This window comes from Fringilla coelebs, assembly GCF_963513975.1.
Source record: "Fringilla coelebs genome assembly, chromosome: 3".
NCBI lineage: Eukaryota > Metazoa > Chordata > Aves > Passeriformes > Fringillidae > Fringilla > Fringilla coelebs.
In genome coordinates, this window is record NC_140030.1 from 59,485,071 (window position 1) to 59,504,712 (window position 19,642).

The 19,642-nt window shown below is 39.4% G+C and overlaps 1 protein-coding gene across 2 annotated transcripts; it reads left to right on the top strand.

Annotated features, from left to right (window-relative positions):
• The first annotated feature begins 1,384 nt into the window (after positions 1-1,384).
• On the top strand, positions 1,385-8,151 carry VIP (vasoactive intestinal peptide). 2 transcript variants are annotated; one of them, XM_084201953.1, is made up of 7 exons: positions 1,385-1,484; positions 1,913-2,034; positions 3,545-3,685; positions 4,069-4,173; positions 5,656-5,775; positions 6,422-6,530; positions 8,055-8,151. In XM_084201953.1, the coding sequence occupies exons 2-7, from the start codon at positions 1,922-1,924 to the stop codon at positions 8,061-8,063; spliced, it is 597 nt and encodes a 198-aa protein (XP_084058079.1). In that variant the 5' UTR covers positions 1,385-1,484; positions 1,913-1,921; the 3' UTR covers positions 8,064-8,151. The 2 variants fall into 2 exon arrangements, with proteins under 2 accessions (XP_084058079.1, XP_084058080.1); XM_084201954.1 differs by lacking the exon at positions 4,069-4,173.
• The last annotated feature ends 11,491 nt before the right edge of the window (positions 8,152-19,642 follow it).

Genomic DNA, 19,642 nt, shown 5'->3' on the forward strand with positions numbered 1-19,642 from the left:
CATTTTTAATCTAATTCACTTATTCTTTATGTAACTGAATTAGAAAATGTGATTAAGCATCACAGAATCTTCGGCATTGAGCCTGCCTAACCTTTAGTGAAACATGAAACAGGAAAACTTATTAGAAGTAAGAAAAAATGGTGAAATCGTCTGTATGGGTTTGGTACAATCGTTACCGACTGAGTAGGAGGATTAGAGGCACAAAAGCTCAAGAAAAAAGAAAAAAAGAAAAAGAAGGAGAAAAAATTGGATGATGATCTTTACAGCTGAAATTCTTCCGCGATTGTTTGGCAAATATTTCAGGGCAGGCACCGAAAAGACACGGTGGGATACTGAAGAGGTGCTTGCTGGAGCAGCGCCGTCCTGCCGGCCCGCCCGCGGGTCCCACGCCCACTTCCCCTGTGTTTCTTTCTCTGCTGCCCTCAGATCTCTAAGACAGGGAAAATTCGAAGGAGAACAATCAAAGGCTTGAAACCGATTCTCCCTTGCTGTGGCAGCCCCGAGGTTTGGGCTTAAGACACCTTAGAAGGAAGAGCTGATCTCCTTCCTGCTCGGGGGGTTTAACATACGCTCCAGCCGCGCTCCCTGCGCGCCCGCGCAGCGGAACCGTCACAAGCACCCGCCGTGCTCCGCTGCGCCAAGAGGCGCTTGGATGTGGGGCTCAATCCGTGTTCCACGAACACGCACGCAGTTTAAGCAAGACAGTGAAGAGTAGAAAGCACCCCGACACCTGCTAAAATCAAACTAAAACCGTAGGAAAATTTTGTTTTTCGGATGAGCTCCCTGCGCACCTCGGGCGGGAACCCCCATCAGGGACTTGCATGTGCGGGGGACGGAGGGGTACCAGCTTAGCACGGAAACACTGCCGAGGAGCTAGGGAAAGGAGCAACCCCGCGGCGTGGAGGGGGCTCCTCAGGGAAGCACGGGGGCTGGGGGAGTGCGGGCCGGGAGCGGAGCGCCCCGGAGAGCGCAGCCAGCTTCGCTCCGGCTGTGCCGGGTGCGGTCAGGGATGCGCGGTGTGGAGCGCCCGCAGAGCCCGACGGCCGCCTGCTCTCCCGCCCGGCGAGGCGGAATCACCCCTCCGACGGGGCTCCGCTCCTCCAAAACTATGTCATTAACATAAATCAAATAATGGCCGAGGGGGTGAGGGGGAGGGGGAAGAGATACGCGACTGCTCATGTGTTAAATATAAGTCTCTGACTGTCCTGAACAAAGCGACCGTCCCCTTGGGAAGGGTGACGTCTCTCCAGTAACGTGATTGCTTCTTCGGAAGCAGAAACGTGTAAACGCTATAAAACGCGGTGGCGCGGCGGGCAGCTCAGAGCGTGCGGCGAGACGGAGCCCTCCTCTTCATCCTCCTCCTCCTCCTCACCCTCTGCTGCTGCCGCCGCCGCGGTAGCAGCTCAGCGGAGCAGGGCGCACTCTCCCAACACCGCTCCGCTCCGCGCCCGCCCAGCCAGACCCACCGACGGACTCGTGGCTCCGTGAGTAACTTTCTCCCCGCCACAGCGGCAACTGCCCAGCGCATGAGGAAGGATGTCCCCGTCCCGTACCCTCGCTCCTCTTCGCCCCTCCCGGACCTGCAGGGAAGCCATCTCGGCCGTCGGGGAGAGGGGAGAGATTCTGAAAGCCCAGGGCAGCCGGGGCGGGACCCTCTCTAGCTACCGCTTAAGTCGCTGAGCCCCGGGTACCGCTGTCCCTCGCACCGGGCCGGGGGTCGCCTTCGGGGATGCCAGCTCTCCCTGACCACGGGCAGCTGCCCCGCCATCGCGACCCTGCTGGCCGCCGGCATCTTTCGGGACAGGGACCTGGCTCGGGAGCGGGACCGGGGCGGTCGCTCGGCGGAGTCCCGGGGCCAGCGGGTTCGGGCGGGCCGGGTCGGAGGGTGACGGCTGCGCTCTTCCCTCCGCAGGTGGCGGCCATGGAGCACCGCGGCGCCTCCCCGCTCCTCCTCGCCCTCGCCCTCCTCAGCGCCCTCTGCTGGCGGGCGCGGGCGCTGCCCCCCCGGGGCGCCGCCTTCCCTCCCGTCCCGCGGTAAGGCCGCGCTCCACTCCGCGCCCCGCTCCGCGCCCCTCTGCCCGCAGGCACCGCCCAGCCCCGGCCGATGGCCGGAGGGGCTCTGAGAAGCGCCGCTCCTCCGCTGTGCCCTCCCGAGGGACGCGCAGTGCGGCGCTTGCCGGCGGGTGTTTGCCCGGTACCGGGAGGGTGCGATCGGGAGGGTGCGGCGAGGCTGCGCTCAGGCGGTCCCGGACGGTGCCCGCCGAACCCACCCGGTAAAAGCTGCCGGGACACGCACGCACCTCCCGAGGCGGCTCAGCAGCGCTGCCCACGGGCTGAGTCGCGGTGACCGCGGTGTGCGCGGGGGGCGGACGCGATGTGGGTCAGGGTGAGCCCTGGGACGTGAACGGGGACAGGGCGGAGGGCAGGTTTTGTACCTCTGCGTGCTGCGGCCAGTTGAAGGTGCTGTTTGTGGTCCAGCTAAATTAAATCAGGTGGCAGAACGGTACGGTTTGCGTTTAGGCGAGAGAAGCATCAAGTGTAGAAGGACCAGTGAAAAACAGGCAAAAAAAAGCACTGTCTGACTTCCAAAAGGTGTGACTTGAGCCTGTTCGTTTTACACAGCAACTTTGCACCTTGTTTTTACCAGACGGAAGACATATATGAATCAGACATATAAATAGTGCTAAAGGTGACTTTAAAATTACAAGGACTTAAGTCTATCTTAGTTTTAGTATGTGACTTTTGTATGTCATCACACGCAGGGGTTTCCTACAATGATTTTCTTGTCAGCCACAGAATATCAGAGCCAAACTACTGCTATGCAGTCAGACTGCCCTTGATAAAATATGACAGTTCATAAGAAACTGCAGTTTACGAAAATGTGGAGTAACTGTACATCAGTTTATACAGAGCAATTGCCATGATACATTTGAAGAGATTAAAAGATATTTTGGCTTCTAACATGAGAGAATAAAAACATGTAGAGATACATGACTGCACTTTTTATTTAGTTTGAAGTTCTTGGTGTATTTGCTTTCTTTGGAGAAGGCCTAAGAACTGATTCATTCTGCATTTCAATGCGTATCTTATATCTTATATCTTATATCTTATATCTTATATCTTATATCTTATATCTTATATCTTAACTGGGAGGTAAGAACGTCACAGGAGCAGTTTTCACTTTGCTTGGGTGGAGGCTGTTAATTTCATCCATCATTTATACAAAATGCAGTTGTTAAGAAAAGCTTCACAGTTGTCAGTTGTACTGTGATTGTCATACATTATGCACTGGAATAAATTGCGTTCGGTGACAACATTTATCTAGAAAATATGAATTTGAGAGAAAGATCTGTTATGTCAATTAATCTACAATTGAGCATGGATTCTACTTGAAAGTGGTTTTTGAACTATCCAGATTTTTTTTAAATCTCTTACTGATGAAAGGAGGTAGATATGCATTTTGATGCAAAGGAGAATGCTATCTCAAGCAAAGTGTCTCATGTCCTCAGCTAGCTGTACTTTACACGGTTTCTTTCTCCAACAGATTGGGAAACAGAATGCCATTTGATGGAGCCAGTGAACCTGACCATGCCCGTGGGTCATTAAAGTCAGAATCAGATATTTTGCAGAACACACTACCTGAAAATGAGAAATTCTATTTTGATCTGTCCAGAATTATTGATAGGTGAGTTTCTTTATTATCATAAATACAAAAGATGATGGACTACTTGATTTCTGCCAAAAAATCATTGACATTTTCAAACTGAGATTAGGAAAGGAAGACTCGGTTACAGAAGAAAATCCCACAGCCGCTGCTTGAATAGTGGTAGCAGTAGGGATGTCGGCAGAAATGTTGATTGTATTTCCATTCTGGTATGATGAAAGGTTTCACTTTCCAGGAAGGAGTAAAAAGTATATTGTGAAAATCTGAAAGTTATTTTATTAATTTTGCTCCCTTTAATATGTACAATAGTTAAATTAAGGAAAGCAGTATGTTTGCAAAATGAACGTTATCAAAATTATATGAACCCAGGCTGTATTGTAGAGTTTGTTTATTGTCCATTTCAGAAATGCAAGGCATGCTGATGGAATTTTCACCAGTGTCTACAGCCATCTTTTGGCTAAACTTGCTGTGAAGAGATATCTGCATTCGCTTATTAGAAAACGAGTTAGGTGAGGTGACACATTAGGTAGATTTTTTTTTCCTAGCTGGCTTTATTGGCATTTTTTTTTACCCTTCTGTATTCAAGGTCTTATTTTCCTAATTTAGAGATATCAAAAGAGAAGCTTATATAATTACAGGGGAGCTGAAAATCGTATATAAGTATTTAGTGATATTACTAAATGAGAATGTAACTATTTATTCCTGACACAGCTGTAAGAGGTAGAGCAACAGACACTGCACAAAGCGTGGATAATGTGTACTGGAAATATTATAAGGATTATCATGCCAAACTGCTAATTGTTTTTTTTCGGTAGTGTTTTTACTAGCTTGGTGGATGAGTGGCAAAAGTAAATACAAAGTGATTGATTACTCAAGTACTTAACAGCAGGGAAATAAACAATGAAATCAATAAATGATTAGTTAATAGGGAAAATGTAAAGGTATAATTTTTTTCTGCTGTAGAGCACGTTGACAGATGTTTGTGAGATCTGTATTGCAGCAGGATTGAAAAAATAAGGCAAATTTATAGACTAGGGGTCTGGATGCAACTTCCAGACCAATACATCATTAACTAATGGGCACTGGGTGCTGGGTAGGTTCACTGTACACTTCCCTTGTTTTCAAATCCATAAGCAGCAACTGTAAGCCACGGTGAGGATACCACTGAGTGCCTACTTCATATGCTCGAAAGCCGAGTAAAAATTCAGTCCTTCATTGATGCCAGTGCTGCCTTTGTTCCAGAACATACAGTTCCAGTTTCTCATATGCTGTAAACCAACACAGACCATTTAAAATAGAGCACCCTGGCATTTCCCAAGATTGTGCATGAAGAAAAGACCTCCAGGTTTGGCTTTCACGAGGTGTGTTTTGTCTTCTGAAACCTTAGAAGAAGCATTTATAGGTACTTATGTGATGCTCCACTCTACCTTTTCTCAGTGGCAGACTCCACCTCCACTGAGTTCAATGTGAACAGTGATGAGGTCCTTTAAGAGCTTATTGCAAATTAAACCAGGTTGCCATTGTACTGAAATATATTCACGCAAATTATAGAAATTAGAATAAAATCTGCTTCTCAAAAGGTGCAACCTGGGGTGTGAGAACAGGCAGGAGTCATGAAATCCACACTTGGGCACTTGATCTTGCCGAACTCCTGGGATGAGGACTTTAGAAATCATTGACTACATATCCTAATTGCATAGGCCATGGCAAAAGTAAGATGAGAAAACAATCGGTGGAAGGTGTTCCCAAAAGGCTGAATAACAATTTTTGGAATTTGATCCTTGTTATTAAAATACATAGTAAGCCGTGGAAGTGGCTTTTTTTTCAGCAGAAGAAAGATCTGAAGTCATAGATGGAAATGAAAACTGAAATGAAAAATTGGTTTTATTAGGCTAATCAATACCATAAAGCTTATTTCACTCATTTAATGGTATTTTCTTTTAAAAAGATATCCTCTCTTAACTTTTCCTTTGTAATTGTTGTATTGCCAGCTCCCAGGACAGTCCTGTCAAACGCCACTCTGATGCTGTCTTCACTGACAACTACAGCCGCTTTCGAAAGCAGATGGCTGTGAAGAAATACTTAAATTCAGTTTTAACTGGAAAAAGAAGGTACTACAAGAAAGCACATATCTATTCTTTCCATACTTCTATGACAGAAAAGGTTTATATCCATGTATGTATACAGAGAGGACAAACAAAAGGCACTGAACGTTAATGACTTGATAGCATAGTTTATAGAGTGGTTTTCAGATACAGACAACATTTTTTCCTTGACTGGAACAGACACCACAATCAGAATAGAAGAATAAAGAGAAGATGGCATCTGGCGATTTAAAAAATCTTCCAACAGATTCTTAAATAGTTTTTGTTCAGAAAAAGTCTTCTTAAGGAAAAAACCCACGGAGCTATGGAACATGAACAACAATTTAATAAAGAAATATATTAGAAATTTGCCTCTCTGTGAACACATGAAATGAAAATTTGAAAATCCCTGAAGGATTATATATCCTTGTCAGTATAGGTGAGACGTGCCAGCACATTTTTGTAGACCTTGTATTCTGTTTGTATATTCACTCACTTACACAACTGCTTTTAAATATCATGTCTCTGTTTTCCTTAAACATGCTATTTCATATGTTCTGTAACACCATGGTTTAAGTATAAGAAAATGGGCAGAACCTACAGTTAGAAGAAGGCTTTGCTTTCTTTGCTTTTTCTTCTGAGAGCAATAAAACTTGTTTCTGATCCACAACAGCCAGGAAGAACTAAATCCTGCTAAACTTCGAGATGAAGCAGAACTTCTTGAACCATCCTTTTCAGAAAACTACGAATCTGTAGATGAGCTGCTGAGCCACCTCCCACTGGTAAGATGCCAAGATTGTCTTTTCTCTTGCTGTCTATAACTTGACCCATAAAATTACAGTTTTTTTACATGGAGTGTGGCCTATCAGAAAATCAGGATATTCTAGGAAAGGGAGTCATGTTCCATGAGAAGCTTTATATTTTTATTATTTCTTCACTCCTTGAGTCTGAATAAAATAATAATTTCAATAATAAGCTTTATGTTATCACATGATTGCTGCTATTGAAAATTCCTAATTAAATGGCACTGTTCATAAGGCACCTAACTCACTTGGGTGTTTCAACCAGTGAGCACTGCAGCATAAAACCAGAAGTGACTGATTTTTAATTAAAAAGATCATTATTTATTCAGAGAACAAACTTAAAGATATTTCTTTTAATTAAAAAAATGCTGCAGACTTTGTTTAACATCTTTTTCATTAGAAAGAAGTTGCCCCTAGAACTAAAAGCATCAGCAAGATGAGTAATACTCAAGTACTTAAGAAAGTACTTGATGTGCAAATCTTGCAGTTACTGTTTTCCATTTAGCTACTACTATTTTTTCTAAAGTCATTCACAATTATTTTCTCTTTAGTTTACTGAAACATAATCCCTTCTACATCAACACTTGCAGGAACAAAATGTTGAAAGAGAAAGGTAGAAGTGAATTTGGCTTGGTATTGTTGAAAATGTATTATGAAATTGATGATGGGATAGTTCTGGCATTCAGCTGTGTCTCAAAAAGTAAGAAAGAAAATTAAAAGGCTATTCTTGAAGGTAAAATTTGGAGAAATGTCTTTTCTTGTATCATCCCGAACAACCCATCCCTCTGACCCAAAAAAGACATTTCCTTTCAAGACTAAAATAAAATGGGAAAATGTTCTTTTCTTTTCCACAAATGTCACAATTCCTCTAAAGTTTCTAAGGTTAGGAAGGACATAAACTGCTTATGGATTGAGGAATTAAATAATTTTTAAGCAACATGATTCTGGAAAGAAATGTTCTTTCTGGACAAAATTAATGCAACAAATAACTGCTCTTGGATTTTGCAGCTTCTCAAAGTTCTGGCATTAATGAAAGGAGAAAGAATAGCGGTGCAGCAGGTCGTAGATGAGAACATTTTCAGTCCTTTCCATTTTCATTGACTTTACTGACGAGGCAGATCTACCTGTAGGTGAATCAGTATTGACTATTATTTGCCATTTTATGGCAGTGCCCAGTTGCTAATGTAGCGTGGAAAGAACAACCCGAATTTGTGTATCCATTTCAAGGATGCAGGTTTTTTCAAAGTGAGCAATTCTGTGCTGTAGTAACAATTTTAGTCTAATCTTCAGTAACATTTTTAGTCCTTCAACCTCTCTTTTCTCATCCCACGGTCTGGTCTGAGCAAACTGCTGTGAGCAGCCACATCTCAGCTTGTCAGACCTAGGCACAGCAATTGTTTTGTATCAAGTGTTCCTCAATGCCTGCTGTCTGCCCTCATACAGCTCGTGATGCAACTGCTTGCGAAAGTGACTTCTAAAGCGCATCTCTCCTTTGCTTTTCAGGACCTCTGAAGGACACCTGGTAAAGTCTATGACAAGAACAAGCTATTTTTGAGTTCCACATAGTATTTCAGAGAGATGACTTTAGTCATCAAACCAGAACAAATATGTTGTGAAGTGAAAGTTGTGATATATTTGTTTCTTACGTAATAAAGTTGATATTTACATTGTAAATATTACTCTAGCATTCTCTACTGAAAGCTGTACATATGGATGCCAGTTTAACTCATAAGTCTGTGAGTCCATATGCTGTAAATCCTTTACTTCAATAAATTCATTTGAAAATGAGTGTGCAGCTGAAAAGAGCCCATCATGACTAATTAATTGGCTTATTTTAGGTGTGTTCCAACTTCAGACAAACTTGTAATAATAAGGAAACATTTCTAGATAGCCTCATTAAGAACATGTATCAACATGAGGGGAAGAATGTCCAAAGTGTGTAAAACTGTTTTACAAAGATCTCTGAAGGTCATTGCCAAGAAATGCTTTTCTAGCAGTTTACCAAGTAACCAAGCAACTAGAAAAAATTAATAGGAATTTAAAAGTTTTTGACCTCCAGTAGTATCTTTACTTCTGGTTCACACTTTTTAATATTTCACAGCCTATAAATCATATTAAGACCAGAAATATCTCCTTTATTTTCTGTTGTGTTTCAGATGCTCTGAGGCTGACAAAGCACTAAAAGAATGCAATCTTTTGACTTGTTTGATGCCTAAAGTCATCAGTTATTCTATATTTATTTGTCTGTAGCTTTGATGATGAAACTATTGCTTATATATAAAATAGACCTGAAGACAGTTTACTATTTTTTCAGAATGAATGTAATTTACAGAATATGCAGACAATAAATCATTTTATTATCATGGCAAGCTATTACTGGTTTGAATCAGTGCTACAGCTGTCTGGAACAACAGAGGTTCCTGTAAGTGCTGTCTGTACTGTAGTAACATGGGAAGATCATATCTTTAACTGATTTATTCTATATTATTTTTGAAAAACACCTAAATAACCCTACAGTCCCCTTTTCTGTAGCTTTCCATTGTTGTAGGTGACCATGGAGCTGAAAATTTGCAGCTGTTTGAGTTACAACACTGATGTAGAAAGGAGGAAAACTTATCAGACCTACTTACAAGCTCAATTTGGAATTTCAAGTGTATTTATAAATCATACATATGCACACATAGACAGCGATAAAACTGATTTGCAAGTTTCACTTACAAGTTTACTGTTCTCATTTAGAAAGAAACTTCTAACATGATAAAATCTGAGATTCATGGAGACTGGTTCTCATAAATATGTAGCCCTCCGATTTGCAAATTTTTTGAATATTGGCAACTGCATGTCAAAAGAAAACCAGCTTTCACAGATCAGGTGCTAATATTGCTATTTCTATCTAGCCTTGACAGAATCTATTTTAGCCTAAGCCAGTGAGTGCTTCACAAAAGTTATATTTTCACAAAAGACATAGTTCTGAAGTCGTCTCTTGAAAAGTGGTTTTCCACCCCCAATTCCTATCATACTATGAACATCTGAAAGCAAAAACATCTTTGTAAATACTTGAAGGATACTAACAGATATGCTATGATACTTTTTTAGAAATTTTCCTCAGTGTAGTTTGAACAATGTTAGTATTTCTGTGAGATGCAATCATTAAAAAATAAGTGAAAAAACCAACCAGAAAAAAAGCTGCATATGGTCTTTATACACAGAATTCTTTTTAAATGTGCGTAATTCACTCCATTTAAAGTAACAAAAATTAGAGTAATCAAACTTTTGACTACACAATTCCAGAAATAATTTTTTCCTAAATTTTTTCTTTTAATTTTTTTTTTTTATTTCCAACTTACCAATAAGGCATCTGATGGAAGAACTTGTCTTCCATGTCCAATGTATTATCTTTCTGATATTCCTGATGTTTTGTTCTCCATTGAAAACTGCAGAATCTGGAACCTGTATTTTCTCTGTTACATGAAGATGGAGAAGAAAACAGAGACACTGATTAGGAAACATATATATATCTATACACAGACACACACACACATTGCAATAATTCAATAATGCCATGGTATCTTCCCCTGAGGGTTAGTAAACAGTGACAGTCTAAGAATCCTGCTGAATTTTGTGTACATGGTAGCAAAGCCTAGCACTGACGGAGGAGGCACTAACTTAGAGAATTATATCTTTGTCTTGGTGTCTGTGTTGAAGGATGGCTTTTAACTTGTTAGAGCAACCTTTGACTCTCCATAGGAGATCTAAAGCCCAATTAATACAGCCAGAGTAGTTAATTGAGGAAGCGGTGACATTGTTCGCCTCAAGCCCAGGGGCAAGTGGTCAGGGTAAGGTTAAATGATGAAATTGAAGAGAAATTGCCACATTTCACTAAATTGCACAAATTTTCATCCTGTCAATGATTTGATATATCCCACCAATCCTAAAGCCCTCCTGCAAAATGTCTTAAGAGTGGAATCAGAACATTTCAATTAGGAGAATGAACACGTCAGCTCCAAAGGGAGTGTTGGAAGAACTAGGAGCAAAAAATACCCAGGAGATTTAGAAGAGCACCACTGGCAGGGAAAATGCAACCACTGGGGAAGGAATAAAACTGTGATGGGTTATTGGGGTATATATTAAAGGAAGATCTCACCATGTTTCTTCAGAATTTCATTTCTAACACATGGTAGGGATACCTGTGGTCTTGCAGGATAGAACTAATTAGGTTTTGTTATGTCAAATGGGGTTAGCGTTTTAAAGTTCCCTCTGGAGCTCTTAAAGAAAGGTACAGAGTCACCTTTAAGTGCATCTTCACCAGCACTAGAAGAGGATCTTTTTTTGGCCTAAATCCATAGAGAGGATTTGCATGCTTGTGTGCATCTGCATTCATCATCCATTCAGGAACAGTCAAAATTGTATATAACACCATGAGAATTACAAAAGTTGACAAAACAATTTAAGATTACAGCCAGTAAAGCACATTAAAAACTAATAAAAACCCTAACTGCTCCTCTGATAATTTAAATGGATTTGAGGGGCTATGAGTGTTTGTTCCACCTGAAAGTCTGAGAAAAAAATTCTGTTCAAAACTATGGAAATGGGTAGCTTTGATCCAAAGTATAGTTATAATGTTGTGGATAGGCATACTGAATTCTTCCCAAAGATGGGCCTTTTGGAAAGAGTGGTTATGCATACAGGAATTTGCTTGCTAGATTTTTGGGGCAGGGAGATGTAAGAGGCTGCCAGCTGCCTTTAGTGATGCTACTTATGCTTTCCACTACGTCTTTTATTTTTCCTAATTTTTTCTCTCCTTCCTCCCACTTACCATGGGCTTTCCACACTTTAATAATGTCACTGTTGCCTTGCAACTGCAACGTTGGTGTATGAATATACCTTTCCTTTTGAGAAGAGCAATTACAGCAGAATTTAAGTGTAGGGAGGAGCAATTAAAGATGTACAGGCCTTGTTGTTGGAGAGGAGTGTTACAGAGGACCTGGCACAACCAGATTTGCAGGAGCAGAGTGTCCTGTTCACAAACAGTCCCTGACTTACCACTGGAGACTTCCCATTTGCTGTGTGATTGGCAGGGAAGGCTGAAAGATCCTCTCCTTGGATACATCAAACAGAACGCGTGTCCTCCCGGGGCTTGTGCTGGCTCAGGCAACTACAATATTTTCAGCTTTTCTGATCTGGAGCAGTCCCAGACAAATTGCTTGCCAGCTTGCCAAATTGGTTTAGAACTGAAGTAGGAAACTAGGCACCCATCTTTTACACCAATCTTTAAAAAGTCCATAGAATAATTTGATGCATATTCTCCTTCTGATGTAAACAAACAGGAAATGTTTTATTTCAGTTTTGTACACAGATACATGCAGGCCACTTAGGGAGGGAAAAAAACCCCAATTTTTCCTTGTGAGGATAAATATTTTCAAAAAGTTAATTAATCAACATTTATAAATCAAAATATGACTGACTACTCAAAATTAAACCGAAAGTGACATAAATCATAATGATGCAGTAAAAAGAGATACATATCAAAATATCAACATTATCATGGTAAGAACAATATTTTCAGTAGAGCATATTTTTGGGAAAGAATGAGGGCTGTTTCCATAGTGAGATTACAAAAAGAGTAAATTATCTTGTTATTCCCCATTGGGCAGATTTTTTTTTGCATAGGATAATATGCTTAGAAAAATGCACACGAGAAGGGTGCATAGGATCCATTTTTGTATCCTTTTCTAGAACTACTCAGAACATTTCAACAAGACTACAGTATCTAATAGGCTAAGTTATTTCTAAACATGGGATAGAAATGCTTTCAGTATGTAGATGCAGTTACTTAATAGTTTTCTAGTCAGAATTTATCCAACACATATCCTATTTTTGGAATGGTGGGAAAGTAGAAGAAAATCTAAAAACAGTCACTGTCTTCTGTTAGATGAGATATATCTGTGAAGACCTTTCTACTTAGGAAATGTACTCAGGGCAGCAACTTTTGTCAGAAGCTTATCAAATAGCAAAGCTGTTGACTGGGAGGTGTCAAGTTGTTACACATCAGCTTTTTGGTAGAGAATAATTCATTAATATGGAAGCCTGGAGGCTCCTATTTGTTTGATTGTTTTATACACCATTTAATTTTTTTTTTCCCACAAAGTGGTCACAAGTATCTTTGACAGATGTCCTGTTGCCATTTGTTTCTATGCTAACACTGTTCTTAATCTTTGTTTTTCAGACAGTCCCTCTTCCCATAATCACAGTCAGAACATCTGCACACTGATTAAAGCAAGCAATTTTCTCTTATTAGGGAGTATAGAAAGCAAACTACTGCATTCTAGGAAGAGTCTTCATGAAAAGGCTAAGGATATATAATTTATGCAGAAAGACCCAGTCTGGGTTAAAAAAAATAAGAGTTTGAGAAATTCAAGATTTGGTGTCAGTAGTTTTAGTCCCATCTGATGATTCCTTCCACAGCAGTGCATTGTACTTGGAGTTCCAAAGCTGGTGTCAGAGCTCTGCTCTTGAGCTTGTAGTAAGGAAGAGGAAACCAGTAAATGTTGAGGTAGAGCAGGTAAAGACTACATCTTCAAAGAAGTACCTGATGTTAAACTCAGTTCATATAGGGCTGCTTGTTCCCTGTAGGTTTAGGACTCTTGCTTTGGGAAGAAATAGCCATCTCTTGCTGTCAGAGACCTCCCATTACGTAAGTTCACTCATTAACTTAGCAAACTCCCTCAGAAGCACAGCTGGGTTGTTTGTCCCCTAGTTCCGCTGCTGCACAGATCTAGCAGCTGTTCTTGTTGGGAACTTTCTTTTTACTGGCAGCCTAAACTGACCCACATCTTTTCAAACATTTGTTACCATCCTAATCTCCCTTTTGTGGGAGTAGCATTACTCTTCTCAGGGACCTGTATTCCTAGATCTGTTTATAGACTGCCTTTCCCTCCCAGCCCTGCTTTGTTAGGCTGAAGAAACAGTTTGTCTTGCCTAGTCTTATAAATTAATCCATGTTTCCAAGACTGTGCTGGAGCCCCATGCCCAGTGGGCTCATGTTCTGTAATGAGTTGAACACTCCTAAATTACTGTTTGCTAGCTGAATCTGAAAGTCTCTTCTTTATTGCAGACATTTAGGAAAAGTGACTAGTGGTTTTGCAGGTCTGTCTTGAAGATTTTGGAAGAGCTGATTTTTCAGTCTGGCTACTTTTTGTTGTTGCCTCTCAAACATTTGTGGGTTTTCTAAAGCTGAGAAAAGAGAATCACTTAGCACTGGATATTGCGTATATTTTTTGGAGTGAGTGGAGGGGGAGGCGCTCCAACCTAAAGCAAAACTCCATTCTTAAAAAGGCAACTGCCCACATAACTGGGTAGTTTCACCCAGACCTCTGCATCCTTTTTACATGGCTGAAGCCTATATTTTTAATTCAACTTCCTTAATCTGGAGCCAAGGGAAATGACAAATGCAGCTCTCATGCTGCCCTTCCATCCTCTGTGATACTGGACAGACGAGTGGCAGCAGGAGCAGCCCTGGTTCTTTGCTGACTTTTGGCAGCCTAAGGAGGAGAAAACAGAGATCAGTTCACAACAAAGCCCTAGCACACGATCAGGGAGATTAGGGTAAAAACAGCTATGTCCTCTGGCTTGCCCTGTCAGTAGTATAGTTCACACACTGGCTTGTCATCCACATTAATTCTTCAAAAGGAAGATGGAAGAGAGCCAGACAAGCATTCATTTGTGTATTTATGACATGTATATGAAAATACCATGCTAAAGTGTAATGCCAGTGATGCTAAGGGGCTGAGCCTCTCCTTTCATCCATAGCTAAAGGATTACGACAGGGATTACCTTCTGGATCATTAGTCTACTGCTGGGCAGGAATAAAGAAACCCAGCTGAGTGGACTACTTGGGTCATCGCTCTTTGATTTATGATTCATACTCTGTTCAGTACAGGTGAGAATACAAGTGCTCAATGTACCCTATATTCATAGAGAAGGGGCTTGAGTCTGTAAAGATCAAATTTAATTGGGTATTGCCCATTTGGTAACTTTCAGGCTTCATTTAAATGTATTTTCCCAAAGAATGGCTAATTCAAAATTTCATTTCCTTAGCCTTAGCACTGTTGAATAGCTTTTTCAGATTTACAATTTTCTGAATGGTTCTGGAATCGTATATGAGGTAATTAGATTGCTTTTTGGTGTTGGAACAAACAGAACTTCACCTGGTAAAGTCAGAATGACATTTCAATGGGACTTTTCCTTGGCTGTGCTTTATAAATAGGTTTGCCGGATATGATTAGTAAGAAAGTCCATGGACACTAGAAAACTTACCCCTGTAAAAAGAACTAATCCATATAAATGTTCTATGTTATATTTCTAATTACATTACCTCTTAACAATTCCCTGAGAGAAATCTATCAGAAATTCTGCTTCAAAGACATATTAGGTTTTATATGAACTTTTGTTTGTTGAATGATGCTCCTCACTGTAAAAACAGCATGCTACATAATTATAATGCATACAGACTATTAAATTATTTCCTGTTAAAAAGTGAAGAAATCAATGAAGGAGAACTTTTCCTACCGCAGCTTTACTCTGTAGCTGCAAAAGCAGACCACAGCAGAAAATATTATGGTTTCAAGGACTTCTACACTCTCTCTGGTAAAATTTAAAGCAGATTTTAAGCTGTTATAACCTGCATTGTGCGATTACATTGATACACAAGAGCTGTGTATCAATAGAGGAGTTTGACAGGCTCAGGAGCCAGTCTTCCAAATTCAGCTGAGTAAATAAAGAGCATTCTTTTTGGCTAGCTCTGACTGGTCAAGAATTTTTTTCTAGTGTGCATTTCCCTGAGTACCAACTATTATTTTAGGCTTCTTTTTATGACTGGACATAAACAAAGGAATTCAAAAGAACAACTCATTGTAACTTATTTACATCACAGGATCTATCATAGAGTGACACTACAAGAAAGAGACTACTTCATGGAGTATTATCCTCTGTAGGAGAATCTGCTACTGTATAAAATAAGAGCAATCTGAGTCCTTACTAATTTTAAAGTAAAACCTGATATTTATTTGAAGAATTGTTAAACATTTACATATTTTTTCTAGGTTCTACATTGTCATCTTCAGAAACACAGACTTGGTTAGGTCTAATTTTCTGAGATTTTCAGCTCATTTCTTGGAAAAAACTTTTAGTTTTTAATGCTTACATGCACTAGTCACACCCTATAAATCTGCTAGAGGAATTACCCATATCCAAAATAGCTAAGAGAAAAGACTGATTGATATTTTTAATTTTTGCTGTTTCTTTTATGACAGCTTTTCGTGTATGTGTTGATTAAAGACTTTCATTTGGACAATAATTTTAAGTAAACTGTACAAATAACAAATTAGCAATGACATCTGGTTGAGCTGTCATTTTCCTTTTGCATTCTGCAGCTTAGATAGAAGCTTAAACTGGTACATACTGCTAATGTTTTGCACAAGGAAACAGAATAAAACCAAATAAGAGTAATTTGAAAAAGAACTTACATTCTATTTGCACTTTGTAGTGGTAGAAAGTTTTAAGCTGAACCATACAAACACACACACCAACATTTATTTAGGCTTCTTAAAGCTGGTTGTGCTGTAACCAAGGCAAATGAATGTTTCCAATCTTGTCTTCCTTTCGCTAGTATTCATTGCCAGCAAGCAAGAATTCCAAGAAACTGGATTTAAAAGAGTGTCTCAAATAACTTGATTTAATTGGGAGACAATTTATTTAATTAATGAACCGCTCATCTCTGGATAAAATATTTGGAGAATGTTTGAAAGCAAAGTACTTTTCAGACACATTATCCTTCCATTTTGATGAAGGAGCCAGCATGTCTAAGACTTCTCTGAATTATTGTGGCTTACAGGAATGTGACCCTTTCTCCAGATGCACAACTGCTGCAGCCACATCTTGGATGGAGCTTGCTGTCATTCACTATGTCAAAAGTAATTGTGTAGAGTTACATTTAATTACTGTGAAGATTGTGATTTCATGGGTTTCCTGATACTTCATATTTCTGGTTAAATTTCTTTTAGTTATGAAGATCTTAAAAATATTTCCTTATTCATGTGGACATAAAAACCTGTTACTATAACTTTAGAATACAATTAAATCCATCACTTTTGTATTTGTTCATTGAGTCTTATATTAAGTATACAGAGTGTAGGCACTAAAAAATAGTAGGTTGGTGAGTTGGATTTTTGTTTTTATTTTAAATACAACTTCAAAATAAAACAGCACCTTACAGTTGATATAATTTCTTTCCATAATTTTCATAATTTCCTTTTTACTCAATCAAGAATAAATACATAGGAGAAAGAAAGCATAAACAAAAAGGATAATGCTTGTGGAAGACAAGTTTGAGTAAATTAGCAGAGAATAAATTTAGGTGAGAAATGAGATGAAGTTTCTCTATATCACAGAGCTGAAATTATGGAAGCATGTTCCAATATGAATTTTAAGTTACTACTTCATAAATTTAGTGCACTTATGAAACTGGCAATTTGATACATTTCTTCTTTGATAGCAAAGACTAGATCTCAAATATCCAAAGGATCTGAGTGCTCTATTCCAAATCAACATATAAGAAAATCACATATCAGAAAATATTAACCTTTTCACTATGGCTATCTGTTATTTGTCAAACTAACTGGGTTTCACACTGGCTGTTTTGTTGTATAGATTTACAGATTGAGAGAAACTTAGATGGTTGACAATATTGCAAATTTATTTTTATTTTTTTATTTATTTATTTTATTGCAGTATATTTCATCCAATATACTGATCTTATTTTTCAAAATATATCACTAAATGCAGATGTGTAGAGAATATTTAATATTTTGGGTCAAAAAAGACTTCCAGAGACAGTGAAACCTCATATACATAAAAATATCACTCAGAACTAAGAAGTCTACATTTTTAGGTAGAAAAATGTAGCAAATGTTACCATTTTTTATGTTGCATGATAAATAAAATACAATTAGGAAAATATACTTTGCTGCATGCTTATTAATTCACTCAATGTACATAAAAATAAATGCACTTATATTCCAACACCCCTTTGCATCCATAGCTGTCTAACTCTTGGCAGGTGTTGCACTTTCCAGGGAAAATGACAATTTGAAGGCAACCCTGCAGCATAAAGCATAAACATGGTCAATCAAAGCTTGTTTCCCATTACCTTCAGGTTCATTATATCATCAACGTGAGTCATTGGAATCCAGATTGCATGGCTCTTCAGAAAATTTACTGGAAAAATTAACTTTTTAAATTCGGTTTTGTGTTCCACAGGAAGGAATGCAGCACTTGAGGCCTGCATTCTCCGTGGACTTTGCAAGTGCTTGCAAAGCCAAAGTAACTGAACTGGCTCTATAGATCTACAAAAACAAAAGAAATAGCCAGATCACATATAATCTTGTTCTTGTGCACCCAAAACCCTCTGACTCTTAGTAGCTGGGGATAGATATGAAAATGGACAATATCATTGTTTTTATTGGTAAGCCAAAGAAAGACGCATATAAGGAGAAAAACTGAATTGAATCCCATTCAAGACAATGAAAAATACTGTACTGAGAAATGCAAGATTTTGTATTTTGAGATCCTTCTGTATTATGGTACTCAGAAATAATTTGCTAAACTATTGCGTTGAATTTCTTAGAGAAAGCAGATACCTGTTTTAGGCATTGGTCTGCTTCTAATTGCTTTTCTACTTGCATTTCAAAACTCCATTACAATCACATAAATAATGCATTGTGCCAGGTAACATCTTTAAACTAGAAACTTATTTCAAAATGCAACATGGTAAAAGGAAAGTATCCACATCCATTTAATCATTGCAGTCAGGGTGTTAGGTTAATTGCAGTCCATGTGGTAGGGTGCTCAGAGAGTTTAAATGCATTTAATAGGAAAGAAAAGAATTATCAGGTGAGTCAGTCATCTCAAATTATTTCTCACTTATAATAGTTAGAGATTTAGGACATGTTAATTAGTTTAGAATGAAAATTCCTGCCTAAGAGCCAGTTGTTAACGCAGCCTCTGGATGAACTAAGTTCACAATAAGTCCCTACCACAAGATGAGAAATTATTCTGTATCTAAAATAGCCTCTTGACCTAGAGAAAGATCCTGACCACGTGTTTCTGGGATGATTCACATACATAATTCAGAGGTGATTAGTTGTACTGGTTTCCATACTCCTCAAGGAATAGGAAAGAAATAGAGAAATTAAGAGAGGAAATGTAATTAATGAGCAATGAGGACTGTTAAAAAGGTAGGTCTGATTGCAGCAAGCAACTGGGAAATCTATTAAGACCACAATTAAGTTGTTATTTCATCCAGTATGGAAGAGTTCAACTTGTTATAATGGCACTCCTGGACAAGACATGATTTTGCAGATGGTGTTATTACTTTAAATGTCAAGGTAAGCCCCCAAACTAAAGGGGAAAAAAAAGTCAAATGGCCTTTCCTCAGGTGTTTTTTTTCAAATTCATTTCCTACAGAATCTTGAATATCTGCTAGCATAAAAATGTCACTCAACCACGCATACAGATGCTTCCTCTCCTGCTTGGCAGGGATTTTCTTAGTAGGCGAGCAAGGATAAATATCACCATGGCATTCCCTTAGGAACACTGCATTAATGTGCATTACAGGACTTTAATGGAGACTGACTTGGAACAGAAGGGCTGCTTGCCTCCTCTGAGATCATAAAGTACAAGAATTTTACACTTTCAAGGTACAGAAGAAATTACTACAACTCAGTTTGCACATATAACATTACCTACTCCATGATGATTCTTTGCAGAAACAGCTTTTACTGGACAAAGTCATGCACTAAAATTGCAGTTCAAGAAGGAAAAACCTTAAAAGGGATCTGAAATATGGACTAGCAAAAAATAAAATAAAAGAGCATCATGCAGTAGATTCAGGTTTTGCATTTTGCAACATGATCTATATTCCTTGTATGCAAGATTGTGTTCAGGAAAAAAATAGAAGGTTGACTTCCATTACCTCTGTTCAAGCCCCTAGCTCCATCTGAGATCTTCCCATTAATCTCAGAGTGCAGGTCAAC